General features: G+C 41.5%; 1 protein-coding gene across 2 annotated transcripts in view; it reads right to left on the minus strand.

Moving 5' to 3' along the window:
* Window positions 1-15,146, minus strand: part of MAP3K21 (mitogen-activated protein kinase kinase kinase 21) — a 56,442-nt gene that overhangs the window by 3,852 nt on the left and 37,444 nt on the right. Inside the window, exons 6-9 of one of the 2 annotated variants that reach the window (XM_081039162.1) lie at window positions 10,323-10,445; window positions 4,175-4,325; window positions 3,773-3,870; window positions 265-1,029 (exon numbers count right to left, since the gene is read on the minus strand). In XM_081039162.1, coding sequence (XP_080895288.1) covers window positions 265-1,029; window positions 3,773-3,870; window positions 4,175-4,325; window positions 10,323-10,445 — 1,137 coding nt within the window. Of the gene's footprint in view, window positions 1-248; window positions 1,030-3,772; window positions 3,871-4,174; window positions 4,326-10,322; window positions 10,446-15,146 lie in introns of both variants that reach the window. The other variant, XM_081039163.1, reaches the window with a different exon arrangement.

Genomic DNA, 15,146 nt, shown 5'->3' on the forward strand with positions numbered 1-15,146 from the left:
TTCAGTTACTCTCCACATGCTCTTTCTGTTTTAATATGCTGTTACATATTGAAGTTACTGCAATGGAATTATACTTTTCTCAGAATCCAAATGATAGTTAAACTCAAGCCAAATGAAAGAGCAGGGTAAAATTCGAAGACGTATGTGAACAGTGAAAACAAACGTGTAAGTGTCATCAGTTGTGCGGCATCCAGACTGGGAGGCTCCATTCTTATGTCTGCACTGGTGTCTGTACCATGACCCGTTACCTGGATCACTACCTACGTGGAGCCTGAGAAGCACTCCCGTCTGACATGGTCCGTCTGTGGCGTGCTGCTCCTTCCTTTGATGGAGCACCAGGAGGCATGTTCCCACGGGGCTGCTCTACGGAGGGCGGACACAGGTGTCTCCACACTCCACCCTCGGCCTCACGTCTTGGCGTGGAGCTTGGCTCACGACTGCTTCCTCCCACGGCAGGGCGAAACTCTGGAGGAATGTGTGTGCTGCCCTCGAACGAATCTTCACCGTCGGTCTGCAGCAGGCACTTTGTGGAGAGAGAAGGCACAGACAGAAGGCTCAGGGTGCTGGGTGGGGGTAGTGAGGCTGGGCTGCCGGCCCCCTCGCCCGTGGATGGCGGCCTACTGGAGACACTGGCACCACCGCGGGACCTCGGAGCCCGCTGGAAGATTCTCTCGCGTCTCTTCCTTTCTTCCTTGGGCAATGGCTCTTCAGCAGCCTGTGGCCTGTGAAGCTCTCTGATGTCCAGCCCCAGAGCCACCGACGCCAGCAGCACGGTGCAGCCATACAAAGCAGACTCCGTCCTCTTTTTGGGGGGTGACCTGCTCAGAGTATTCGTAGGGGTCACCTGAGGCGTGCCAGCGGCCGGGCTCCCAGAGGCTCCCTCCTCCCAGCTCTCGCTGTCCACTGGGTTCTCCCTCTGGCCATCTTTCCACAGAGGTAGGTCCACGTAGGCTGGACTGGGCAATTTCATTTGCTTTGGTTTTCTGTGTTCTACTCCGTCAGTGCAGAGCTTTGTTTCTTCACAAGTATCTAAATAAAGGTAAAAATAGACACATGGTAGTAGCATTTCACAGTAAAAATCATTTAAACTGTACTGGAAAATAAAGCTAGAATCTAACAAATAAATATTCTAACAGTTGGTCCAGGCGGATCCTAAGGAAGGGACAGGTATTCAAGGTCCCTGCAGAGGAGCCGGCAAGCAGACCACCTGCTGTTTTCGGTCCTTCAGGAAATCGCTCTTCACAAGCATGGAAAATAAAATGATTGCAGAAACGAAGTCATCAAGATACAGAAATGCGCACACAGAGCCAGAAGCCCTGTGGTTTATCAGGCAAAATGTGCCTTTGCCTCAGCTAAAGAAACGTGTCAGGCCCCGTTTCCTGTAGCTGGCCTGTGTGTGAAAGAACCATCATGCATCAGATCAGTGGTTCTCAAAGTGTGTTCCCCAGCCAGCTGTACCGGCATCACCAGGAAACTTCTAGAAGCATGAATTCCCAGCCCCCTCCAGATACGGAGTCACAAAGTCTAGGGCTACAGCCCAGCGATCTGTGTTTTCACGGCCTTTGCTGAAGTTTGGGAGCCACTGCAATGGAGGAAGGTTCTCCAGAGGGGTTCGAGTCCCAAAGGGTAACGGATCCTACTAGCTGAAGAGGAGGCGGTAATTCTTATCAGTTAGGTGCCAGCAGTGAGTGACGGGAACAGCCAACTCCTTGATTGGGTGTTCAAAGCAATCCAAAACAGCGCCTCCAATTATTTTTCTGCTGTTACATCCCCCACTATGGCTGAAACAAGCTCTGTCATCAAGAAAGCCGGATGCCAGCTTTCCCCCATAAGCACATGCTCTTCCCATGGCTGTCTGTTCCTCAGCCTGCCCCACTCTTTCTTCATCTGTCCTCCTTCCACTCTGTAACACTGCTCACCCAGCGCCCTTTGCCCTCACAAGACTCTTTCAGACTACCACGTGCTTGGCTTTTTATCTGCTGAGGGCTCTTCCCTGAGTAGTGCCTTCATCAAATAGGCACAAAATGCACTTTGGTGAATTTGATGCACAGTATATGGAACAACTAACACATAATCAGTCCATCACTTACAAACAGAAGAGGGAAGATGCTATGGCCCGATGACGTCCACAGACTTCTGAGCCTATTGAGCGTTTCCTAATGTGTGCTTCCATGTAGTAAGCATACACTTCCCTCCTCACGACATACACCGATCCATCAGCATCTTTCCCAGCCCTTTTCATGGCCCAGGACAAGCGTTAGCAGCTCCCAAACCAAGGTAAATATAACCAATGTCTCTATAAGGTCGGACAGTCCTTTTAGGACTGACTTAGGCCAACTCTGAATGCTGCTGTGTCCCAGGCACTGGCAGCAGAGTGGCCAGCACAGCAGATAAAATCCCTGCCTTTATGGAGGTGGCTTTCTAGTTTGGGGGTGACAGAGAGCACATACCGTACAGGTACGGGTGTCAATGCAGACACAAATGAATTTCAGATAAGAGCTATGAATAAATAAAAATGGGTAATGAGTCAGCGCGATGGGGCTATTTCAGGAAGGCGTCAGGCAAGGTTTTCAGGAATGGCTCGAGCTGAGACACAGATGCTTAGAAGACAGGTGGGGAGGGGGCCTTGAGGCAGGACAGACAAGTATAAACCTTTCGCTCATCAACCCTTCAAATGAACGGCAGAGTGAACTTGATGGAGACCGAGCTGAGTCAGCGAAATAATATCCTTTTATTTCCTGTACCTGTTCTTTTAATAGGATAAAAATACTCTAAGAAAGTTAAAAAGGATTAAAGGAGAGAAAGCAGGAAAACTTGTCTGATTAATCCCTCTATCGGGACAAACAGTTATAAATAACGAAATATGTACCATAGAAATAACAGGTTTATTAGTTTTAATTGTTCTTCATTAGTCCTCAAAGTGTTTGACAATAAATCGTAGAAACTTGCCTACACAAGGAGTCAGAGTACAATCATAAATCTGACAAGAGAGATGATTTACCCAGGAATTCTGACACAGTACCTGTCTTGTGTATTCCTAAATGTAGTTAAGGGCATATTTACACTGAAAACATGTCCTCATGACAATAACAGAAAAATACTGAATGTGCGTAGTGAGTGATAAAGTGCCTCAGATTGTCAAGTATATAGACTGATTTTCTCTTCCTTGGTGATAACAATTCTTGAAGGTTTTCAACACCTTCCATACCTCTTCAACCTTTTAATATGTGAATATTGAATAGGAAGGCTGAATACTGAAAATAATTGTGATTCATTTAAATAGCGATTCCAATGTATTAGGTTGGCGCAAAAGTAATTGTGGTTTAAAAGGTTAAAAATAATTGCAAAAACTGCAATTGCTTTTGCGCCAACCTAATAACACTCTCCAAGCAGTAGTTTTCCATAACTAACCAGCTTGACAAAATTTCATCACGTCAGGAGGTAGCCATACAGCCAGAAGACCTCACGCTTAATCTAGAGGAATTTCAGCGTGTCTGCATTTTCATATTTACTGTCTCTTTTACTAAATTAAATTGGCTCTGTCTAATTATAACACTAATTTTTCTGGTAAAGGTCAGGAGTGACAAATTCCCAGCAAACAACGTGGAGCCCAATTACCGTCAGCCATGAAGACTTACATGACAGGAACTAACTCTGAACTGAAGTAAAGGTATAAACAACACTGCTACTGGGATGACTATTGAGGCAAAGCTTCTAGAACACTCGGAAGCTAAGTCTAACTCAAACAGATTCTGTTTCCTGAAGCACATACCTGGCTGGTCCACAAATAGTGATGCCAACGGCATGGTTTTCTGGTTTTTTATTAAGAGACTTGACCAAGGACTGTTGCCATCTGAGAGGGGTCTTATTCTACAAGAGAAAGATGTTTATTTTAATATAGTAGAACCACGTGACAAATTAGGTTTTGAAGAGCTAATAAAGCACAAATAAAACCTTAAAACGAGACAAAATATACCAGAGAATTTTTTAGTTGCTTAACTAAATAATAATTGATTTAGTATGATAGACTCATCTTAGAAATTAAATTAATATTCAGGTAGCTTTGTAGTATTCTGATTTCTTTTTAGAACTTAAATCTGGCCAATGTGATATTTTGGAAGGCACTGCTATTTGTCACAGTACATAGTGGAACCACCAGATGTCACACACGTACCTTTCTTTGCAATCAGTTCTTTCCTTCATGTGAATTGAATTTGGTCCCCAGGTACAACCCTTTTTCTTGAAATTCCTTTTTACATCTTCAAATTCTTCTGGGCGACAGACCGTGTTCCTTCCCCAAGTTTTATTGCTTTCATCTGAAGTCACTAAACAGAAAGCATTACTCATTAACCAAGGGGGGAGGGAGATGAGGGTAAAGGGGATCAAATATATGGTGATGGAAGGAGAACTGACTCTGGGTGGTGAGCACACAGTGGGATTTATAGATGATGTGATACAGAATTGTACACCTGAAATCTATGTAATTTCACTAACAATTGTCACCCCAATAAATTAAAAAATAATAACAGAAGACAAATCACCAACAAGAAACTTAACTAGAAAAAAAAATTTAAACTTAAATCAATCAAATCAGTTGTGAAACTATCTTACTCAAAACTTGTAAATGATGAAAAAACAAGAAAACAATGAAGAAATGATTTCTTTCACCTACGAATAGCAAACTTCTTTTTCTAATCATAAAAATAGCAAGAAAAGTGGAATAAATTAGAAGAAAAGACACAAATTCGAGGTAAATTAGTTGCAGCGATCTGATTATCTATTTATTTAACATTTTACAACAGTTAGGATTTCATTTTATTTGGAGAAAACAAAAGAGCCAAATTGAACATTTAAGTTAAAACAAACTTAGTACCCTAACTTTTTAACCAAATTCAAGTTCTAAGGTATATTAAGGTATATTTTAAAATTGTAACTTAAGCCAATTTTTCATTAATAATCAATTTCACTCAGTCATCACAGCACTTTGGCTACAGTTACCCTTGAAAATCTGAAAATACTTAACAGTTTGCCCATGTCTTGTCTTTTTCCCACCTCACTGGGAGGTTTATATTAATGTCTCACGTCCACATCTTGCAGATCCATATATGCTATCCCTCCAGCTTTACATGCATGGAAAGCTTTACATGCTTTACAACTGACATGGAAATAACTATGAAACTGCTATTATTACTATACACTTAGAAACACAATCCTGTAACATATTAGATGTTCCAAAAACACAATTAAAATATCATGACATACCTACATTCTGCAGCCATAAAACATGAGGTACATGTAAAAAATATGTTTGTATAATACACATTTTATTTAACCCATTTTCATTGAAAATTAAGTGTTTATGCATACATGTGTATATCCACACATACACAGAGGAGAAATCAGTAAACCTAGATATCAAACTTTGATTACAGTGTTTACCTTTAAGGGAGGTGAATGCTTATGTAAAGAGGGAAATAGAACTTCTTTATATCATTTTTTAAGCTGGCAGCATAGTGATGCTTGATTTGATTTGCATTTCAATGATTTCTACATTTTAAAATGTGTGTATATATGTACGTGTTTATGGTCTATATGCATGTACATGCATGTGTGCGCACGTGTGTGTCTGACAATCTCGAATGATATGTGCACTTTCATTACGAGTCTTACAGGAGAATTAGAGAGGACTGGGTCAGCCATCTTGGTTTCCCGGAAGCTGCAGAGCAGAGCAGGGAAAGCTTTCGGTTGGAGGGTTTCTCTCAACTACATAGTGTACCAGCGTCTGGCCCAGAGCCAGCAACACTCTCTCAGCTTGTTTCCTCGTCTTCTGTTTTCTCTTCGCTTTCAACGTTAATTGAACTTTTACTGTACTGGAAAGGGGTCAAGAGCCTCCACTCTGGAGACTGTTCAAATCCAGTTTCACTTTGTAGCTGCCGAGTTAGGTCAAGTTTCTTAACTGCTCTGTGCCTCATCGGGAATCACAATAGTACCTACTTGATAAAGATGTTTTGAGAGTTAAATGGACTCACACATGGAAACAGTTTAGAATGGTGCCGACACTTAGCAAGTGTTCAGTGGATGGTAAAGGTCGTAATCGCGCCAGGGGCTGGGTCACAGAGGTCTCTGCCTTTATGGAGCCTATGATTTACTGTGTCTACCTCTCCTAGGCCATCATCTACTCTTCATCACCATGTTTAGTTAGCAGAGCTCTTTAGGTTTCTGTGTGTTACGCAGATTGATGAGTAGAACAGGCTGGAAAGGGGGCGGGTTACTGACATTCACCCTGTATCGACCTCTCTGGAAAACTAAGTGCTCCAAGGTTACTATCACTTATGATACTCTGTCTCTGGGAAACAGGCCCTGGGGGTGCAGTGGCAGCAGGTTCCTGACACAGCAGGAGGCTGTGGCTCACTTTGCCACCATTTGATTCTATTCGACAACAGGGAAGAGGTGGGCTTTGCCCCTTGTTTTAAGACATCAACCATAAGACGTACCTGAAACCTGAAATCCCCAGAGGATTAGTGAATTCTGCTGTTTTTTATTCTCAAAGAGAAGAGTGCCCTAAATATGACATCACTTAACAATACCAATCATTAGAGCAAGCCACAGGAAGTAATAGTAAGAAAAAATGGTAAGAAAAAAATTTGTGCAAATATCAGAAGCTGTTCTTTTCAGCAGACAGTGATTCTTTGCATGATGGTGAAATATCCATGTTTTCATCCAAAGTCAAGCTTACTCTGTAAGGCCCTTCATGTTCCTATTCTTGAAACAATCTTTGGGCTAATCTCTTTGCTGTTCAAGTTCACGGACATGATTTCCATCTCTCTCAATACATACAATTACTCTTTCCTTTAGTTTCAGAGGTTGCATTTTGCTTCTTATAATGCTTCATAATCAGTTTTTCTCACTCAAGTTTACCAACTTTGGTGCAGGGGCAATGGTTCCTGACAACAGCTAGAGGTCAGAGTGAAAGAAGTCCCTTGCCCAGTCAGGTGTGTATGTTAGTGTGCCCTCGTCCACCTGGGAGAGGCAGAATCTGCACAGTGGGTCTAGCCAATGCCACAAACGGCAGATGACAGTGAGAGGCCATAAGTCCACAAAGAGCTTCAGAATAATAATAAAAATGATGATTATAACATCTGCCAACACTTACAGAGCTCTGACCACATGCCAGGTGCCATTCTAAGTGGTTTTTATCCACTCGACCCTGTAACCTGCTATCATGCCCATTTTGTGTGTGTTACGTGCTGTGGAGCCAGCTCTGACTCCCAGCGACCCTGTGAATGAGTGATGTCCACAGGGTCCTGTCCTCACAGCCCTGCTCTGCTCCTATACAGAACAGCTCCCGCAGAGCTCATCTCCAGTTTGCAGAAATCGAATCTGAGGCGTGATGAGGTTATGGGGCTTGTCCCAAGTCACAGCAAGTGGCGGTGGGGTGGAAGCGCAGGCAGTGTGGCTCTAGGGACCCTGCTCTCAGCTGCCACACTATACTGAGTTGTGAAAACGGGACACCTACGCAGGCTAGTGACACAGACACGAAGACGAGAGTAAGCTGTTGGGAGTACCTGGGGACCAAGGTAGAAAGAGGACCAAGACTCAGGCTAACGAACGTGAACAGACAGTTCCTACACACACAGCTGTCCTGTTGGAATATCTGAATTACAGTGTTTCCACCTGTCACATCAGAGAGTGAATGCTGAGGACCCTGATGTTTGGGGAGAAGTGGGTTGCTCCCTGAGATGAACCCCACAATGTTAGAATTGATTTGAAATCCCCAAAGTATTCAATTCAGTACAAATCACGGGCCTCGCCAGGCTTGTCCTGGTGTGAGTTTCCCATCTGAGTGAGACCAGTGTTCCAGTGACAGAATTGTGAAGACAGGACTCTCCTTCACTGTTGGTGGGAATGCAAAATGGAAGAGCCACTATGGAAGACAGTGGTGGTTTTTACAAAACTAAATACGCTCTTAACCATACGATCCAGCAGCCACCCGCCTTGGTATTTATCCAAAGGAACCGAAAATGTATGTCCACACAAAAATCTGCACACGGATGTTTACAGCAGCTTTATTCACAGTTGCCAAAACTAAAACTTGGAAGCAACCAAGACATCCTTCATTGCGTGACGGATAAACAAACTATGGTCCATCCAGACAACGGAACATTATTCAGTGCTAAAAGGAAATTAGCTACCAAGCCATGAAAAGACAGGGAGGAATCTTAAATGCATGTTACTAAGTGAAAGCAGCCAATCTGGAAAGGCCACATACTGTGGGATTCCAACTATACGACATTCTGGAAAAGGTAAAACTGTGGACACAGTAAAAGGATCAGCAGTTGCTAGGAGCTTGGGCTGGTGGGATGAACAGGTAGAGCACAGGGGCTGATAGGACAGTGAAAATACTCCATATGCTATTACGGTCGTGTCCACATAATGGCATTTCAGTCAACGACGGACCCACATATAACACGAGAGTCCTGGAGATTATAATGGAGACGGAAATTTCCTATTGCCCAGTGATGTAACCATCATCATGTGTCAGCACACGTATTCCTCACGTGTTTGTGGTGATGCTGGTGTAAACAAACCTACTGTGCTGCCAGTCGCACAAAAGCACAGCACGTACAGTTACTGTAGGAGGCTGGACCTCTAGGTGTGTGTCCGTGCACTCTGTAATCGCACAAGGATGAAGTTGCCTAAAGATGCATTTCTCAAAACGTGTGCCCCTGGTTAAGCAGCACATGACTGTATAATGTCCGATACACGTCATTACACATTTGTCCAAACCCACAGAATGTACAGCACCAAGAGCGAACCCCGGTGTAAGCTGTGGACTCCGGGTGATAATGGCATGTCAACAAAGGTTCACTGATTGTAACCAACGTTACCACCGAGTCACTGGGTGTTGATAGTGGCGGAGCGGATGGGGGTGCAGTTATGGGAAATCTTTGTTCTTTTCTACTCAAATTTGCTAGGAACCTAAAACTGCTCAAAGAAAGTAATGAAGTCCTAAAGTACAAAGAAAAGAAAAGCATGTGCAGACAACAGGGAAGAGGGCAGAGAACCAGCTGGGCAGAACCAGAGGCGTGGTGACTTCTTGCTCCTTTGTCCCTTCACCAGCGCTGAGAGATAAGCCCCATGCCCTCTGGTTCCTAATTTAATTAAGCCCTTCGTCCACCTGGGCAAAGGCAAGATGCAAAGTATGGCTTCTATGGAAAGCACTTTCTCAGAAAGACAAATTAGTTATAACAAAACGATGGTACTTTAAGTTCTAAGATTATGCATGTATTTAGATTATTATACATTTATTTAGATTATTTTCCTTTAACTGTGAAGAGACTGGTGTCCTGAAGCTTAAAAAAAAAAAAAAAAAGAAAAAGAAAAAAACTGCTGGTGCCAAGGTTTTCATTACCCAACGGGGGAACACACACACACACACACACACACACACACACACACACACACGATTGCAGGCCTGATTAGAGAAAATATTCTTTTGGAATTTTTTTTCTCCAAATAAAGATTGTAAGCAGTGGAGAATTAAATATGGTGGAGAAGGGAGAGGATGTAAATGAATTGATACAGGAATTTAGGCTAAATGCCAGATTAGTCACATACGTATTAGACACACTCTTGCTTAGCCTACTTGTGAGGTTTTTTTTGTTTGTTTGTTTTTGTTTTTTTTATAATTTTACTTGTGAGGGTTTTTGAACTCACTTCTGAAAATAATCACTCATTTTATTTCATCCCACTAAACTCTGATTCAGGGTCTATCTGAAACTCTCCCAGTGCAAAGGTGACAGGAAAATTAACTTCACGTATTTTTTCCATAAAGGCAGAATGCTCTTTCTAAAAAAATACTACAGCGTATTTTGAAGTACTAGGTTGGTCACTAAGAGAGCAAGTTCAAGTTAAATCTCAAAAAGCAAAATACGTTTTTCTTTACAAAACAAGGAAAGCAATGGAAGTCGCCTTGAATTCCTGATTTCATTTTTCAGAATATCCATAAATATGCTACAGATAGAATTAGGTTATGCTAATTTTGTATCCAAGTGTTTAACCCGTTGTCTCAAGGTATGGTCCTTCCTACTCTGTGGCCTGCTCACATCACAAATTGTATAGAATATAAAAATATTGTGAATGTAAGAAAATTAGGTTAAGGAATGTAAGATGAAATTTTGTTTTCCAAATAGTTGTGACAGCTATTACAGAAATGTCATATGCTTAGTTACAACCAGCTACAAAAGCCTGTCTGCTTAAGTTGAATCCTAGTTAATTAATGACAGAAACAGCCCAGAAGGCTGAGCTGGGAGAGAGCTTACGCTGGATGGCTCGCAGCCGAGGGATCACAGTGGGGCTGCTGGGTGGGCTGGAACTGCTGCTGTTCAGACTCCTCCGTTTGTCCAAGTTGGGAGAGGCCTGCACGGTTATTTTGTGCTGGAAATCTGTTAGATGTGAAAAAAAAGGAGGAATTGGGATTTCACGGTTTTAAGTTATTTTCACAGCCATGTCTTTAGCACATAGCAATAAAAGCAAAATTTGCCAGACAGTAAGAATGAAGCATACATATCTCAGCGTCTGTTTTTTACTTATCTTCTATTCAGGGTTCAAATCAATAAATAATAATTCAGAGGCAGTACGTTAGGTAGAGGTAGAGAGAGAGAGAGAGAGAGAGAGAGAGAGAGAGAGAGAGAGAGAGAGAGAGAGAGAGAGAAATACCACTGAGTACTTTAGATTCTACAATCTTTAGATCCAGGAAGAAGGAATTACATCATTCAATCTGACATTGTTAAAAACAAAATTGAATTAGAAGACTGGATTTAGATGAGTCCTGGTTTGTCACTAACAAACTATGAACCTCAAACCAGGAAGGCACCTCTCTGACCCTGTCCCAAGTGTCATAGTGGGGACAACAATACTCAGGGTTGCTGTGGTGATTGAAACAGAAAATGTAGGTTATGATGGGGTACAGGACACGTCATATTTCTACATGACTGCCCACGTTTTACCAAACCTAGCATAAAAATCCAAGTCTCTCTGTTTCTGTAGATTTTCATTTCCTTGCTAAGCGAAATAAGTCAGACAGAAAAAGCAGAGAACCATATGATTTCACTGATATGTGGTATATAAACCAAAAACAACAAAAGAACAAGACAAACAAATGAGAAACAAAAACTCATAGACACAGACAATAGTTTAGTGGTTACCAGAGGGTAAGGGGGGTGGAGGGTGGGAGATGAGGGTAAGGGGGATCAATTATATGGTGATGGAAGGAGAACTGACTCTGGGTGGTGAACACACAATGTGATTTATAGATGATGTATTACAGAATTGTACACTTGAAATCTATGTAACTTTACTAACAATTGTCACCCCAATAAACTTTAATTTAAATAAATAAAAAAAGATTTTCATTTCCTTACAAAGGCTCCCGTGTCATGTAAAACTTACATTAAATACATTTTTGTGCTTTTCCCTTTGTCAGTTTAATTTTCAGACCCTTCCAGGGACCCTAAGTGGATCAAGGAGAACTTTTTGCTCTCCTACAGTTAAAAGCACTTCGTAGTCAAGGCACTCTAGAAATGATAGTTACTATCACCGAACTGTAAGGTAGGGTAGTTGTCATGACAGAGATTCTCTAAGAACTACAGGAATATATGAAAGAAAGAGTAATATTACCAGAAGGGAGAGCAGAGTATCTAAGAAAACTTAGTCAACTGTCAAAAGAAAATACCGAAAACTGACACAGGTAAAGAATTACTAGGTGTTCTTTTGGTGCAGTGCTGAGCTTAATTAACCTTTGATTGATTGCCTATTGATGGGGTTATTTTTACAACCCAGTAGGGGCAGAGGTTAACTTGTAGATTTTGTCTGGTAATAATGCAAATAATTTCTGTCTGGCGAAAAAGACAATCCCAAAGGTTATAGTCTATTGCCACATTGGACAGTCATCAGGTTGGTGTTTAACCTAATGAGCTAATCCTAATATTCTTTAATTAAGTGGCCCATAAATACTTAGCGCCTCAAACTCTCATCTGAACCAATTTTAATTGGTTCCCTTATTAATTAATGAGTCAAATAAAATCTTGGACACATGTTCATATTTGCGAGACAGCTAAAATTTCCTTTTTTCAAAGTGCTACTTTAAAGAACTTTAATGAACCACCTGGTATTTGAAATGAGAAGGAGTTGGAGTTTTGTAGGCAAGACATCAATCCAGTTATTCATGCTAGAAATATGAAAAGTTTTCTTGATATTGTCTTCTCCTGGGCACTCCATAGCCAATCATACACAAAGCGTCTTGTAAATTCCGTGGTATCTATTTTTCTCATAGTTATAGTTGAGAAGTTTATATTCTAGGTTCTGGAGTTAGCAAACTTGGATTTAAACTCCCATTTACTAGCCATATGGATTTGGGGAAAGCAAATTATCCTCTTTAAGTCTCAGTATCTTCACTTACAAGAGTGTAAATAAAATTATTCCTACTTTATAGGACATCTCTGAGAACTTAAATACAAAGAAGTATAAGAAATACTTAGCACAGGATTCAGGACCTAACAAATACTCAATACATGTCTGATTGTTTCTGTTCCCTCCGTCTCCACTGCCACCCTCCTTTCAGGCCGAGGCTGCTACAGTTCCTTGATCCATCCATCTTCCTGCATCTACGTTGGGCCCCTCTGGTCTGCCTCGCAGCAGCTAGGTGTAGTTTTAAAAACACCTGCCTGACCATGTCACTCCCCCACTTCACATCCTCCAGAGGCTTCTCATGATTCTAAAGTTACAGATCAAAATGTAACATACTCTATATGCCCTGGCGAATCTGAGTCGCTCCAGCTCACCCTGGTCACCCTGGGGCAGCACACGTTTTTCTGTAAGTGCCACCGGCAAATGTTTTAGGGTTTGTGGGCCATGTGGTCTCTGTCACAGCGGCTCAAATGTGCAGAGGTAGTAAAAAGCAGTCATCACAGCACAGAAATGAGTGCATTCTAATACAACTTGGGACACTGCAATTTAAATTTCATACAATGTTCGTGTGTCAGGAAATATTCTTTTCAAGTATTTAAAAGTGTATAAACAATTCTTAGCTCGTGGGCTGTACAAACCAGGCTGGATGTGGCCCACGGGGCCTAGTGTGCCAATCCCTGGTCAGATCCCACTGGTCTTTTCTCAGTTCCTGGAAGAAATCAAGCCTTCCTTGCATGTGCTCTCCGCCTGTCCTCTTCCCGCCCCACCCCTCCACCCCCTGCATTTGGTACATTTCTACTTTAAGTCTCAGTTTAAATGTGACTTCTTTAGAAGCCTTCTAAGATCTCCTTAGGCCAGCTGACATCTCTGCTAATCACTGTCATGTGACTGCTCCCTCACAGTAGTTAATAATTATGGCCCGAAAATAAGGATGTTCAGTTATTAGCAGAAGGCTTGCCCTCCCCTAATACAGGGTCAGCTCTGTATGGGCAGGGCCAGTACACCTCACCTCACCTCCATCCCGTTCCAGGCCCACCCGGCTCAGCACCTGGCACATCAAAGGGCCTGGGAACCTTTGCGGAGTGGCTGTCTTCTCTGATTATCAGTAACATGAGGGCAGAACCAGCTTCATTTCACCCCCTAGTACTTGTTCATGGTAGACCCTCAGGTGTTTGTTGAACCAGAAAATTGTACAAGGTTTTGCAACAGGTTCAAACTGATGCTTCAAGTTAATTGCTGAGAAATACAAGTACATGGTAGGGCGGAGGGCGGTCGGAAGATAAAGCAAATGGCAATGAAGTACCAGATGGGGGACTTCTGCCATTTACCAAGTAAGAAATTAGGAAATATGTGGCCAGGCAGAGCTGCTTAAGTAAAGAACAGCAGCAAGAAAACAGTTCAGCAGAACAAGATGCCTGACTGGTGTGGGGGTAGGGAGGTGGTAAAAGAAAGAAATATTCTTATGCATAGATGTGAAAGTCTATTTTAGATGAAGTGCTTTATAAATGAAATGCTTTCATACACTATGAAAGCATTATGTATTTTTTGGTTATATTTTAACTATAATCTTTTATTAAGTGCCACAACATAAATGTGTAACTAAAATGTCCCCTGTATTCTCAGAAAGAGAAAAGCCAAATAGTATAATCCAAAATGACATAAATCTAGCAAAACTAGTCAAATATATTCAGTCTGCTTTGAATAAATGCAAGGTATTAGCCAAGCAACATTTGAGAAGAAAAACCAGATTGAAAGTTTGCCCTCAGCGATCCTGAGATTAAGAATCATTGGAGTGATTTAATGTTTTCTCCCAAGTTTATTTTCCATCAGTTTCTCATTAGCCACACCCCCAAAGTTTCCCAAGTGAATCAATGAATATTACTGACGATAACTTAGTCCCAACACAGACAGAAGAAAGCTAACATAGTTAAGAACTAGAGAGGAAAGCTCACATCTAGTGCCCCTCTAAATTTTTCTATCATCCATACCTGAAAGGAGAAGCCTCATCATAAATAAAATAGATGATTTAAAATTATGTCTGCCCTACAAGACAGTCCAGCCAGTGGTCCTCAAAGTTACAATTTGGCTAAAAGCAAACATCAGAAGAGAACCTGGGAAAGTACTTTTTTCTTTTTCCCAGAGGTTGAAGTAAGATAAATATGAACCCATAGCCTATTCTCACCTCGTCAAACCAAATAATCAATAATGTGTACAATGTACGCATGACTACCCTGTACCAGCACTTTTCTGATCTTGTGAGGGCTTCTGCACGAATCTAAAAAGTCGCAGTAAATTGCAAGGAATCCAGTATTCTGTAATAAGTATTTTTACAGGAGAATGTATTCATACTTCATATAAAACAAAACTGTCGATAGCATTATTTAAATTTCCATGCCATTAGCAGACATCTTAGGAAAACACTAGAATCCCAAAGTACTCTAATAGATAATACATTATAGAAAAATAGAGGTAGATACAGATATATAGATATTTAATGCACATTTTATAAAAGTGTAGTCAGCTCTTGTTCCGTCACCATTCTTCCCCAGTATTAGAAAGAATTACAAAATACAGGGGGCATTTGGTTTTTTCTTAAATATAAAACACAGTAAAGAACTTAATTTGATGAATTAATATATGTTTGCTATTTTCCATTCTGCGTATTTTCTCCTAACACA

This window comes from Rhinolophus hipposideros (genome assembly GCF_964194185.1).
Source record: "Rhinolophus hipposideros genome assembly, chromosome: 26".
In the NCBI taxonomy this organism is placed as follows: domain Eukaryota; kingdom Metazoa; phylum Chordata; class Mammalia; order Chiroptera; family Rhinolophidae; genus Rhinolophus; species Rhinolophus hipposideros.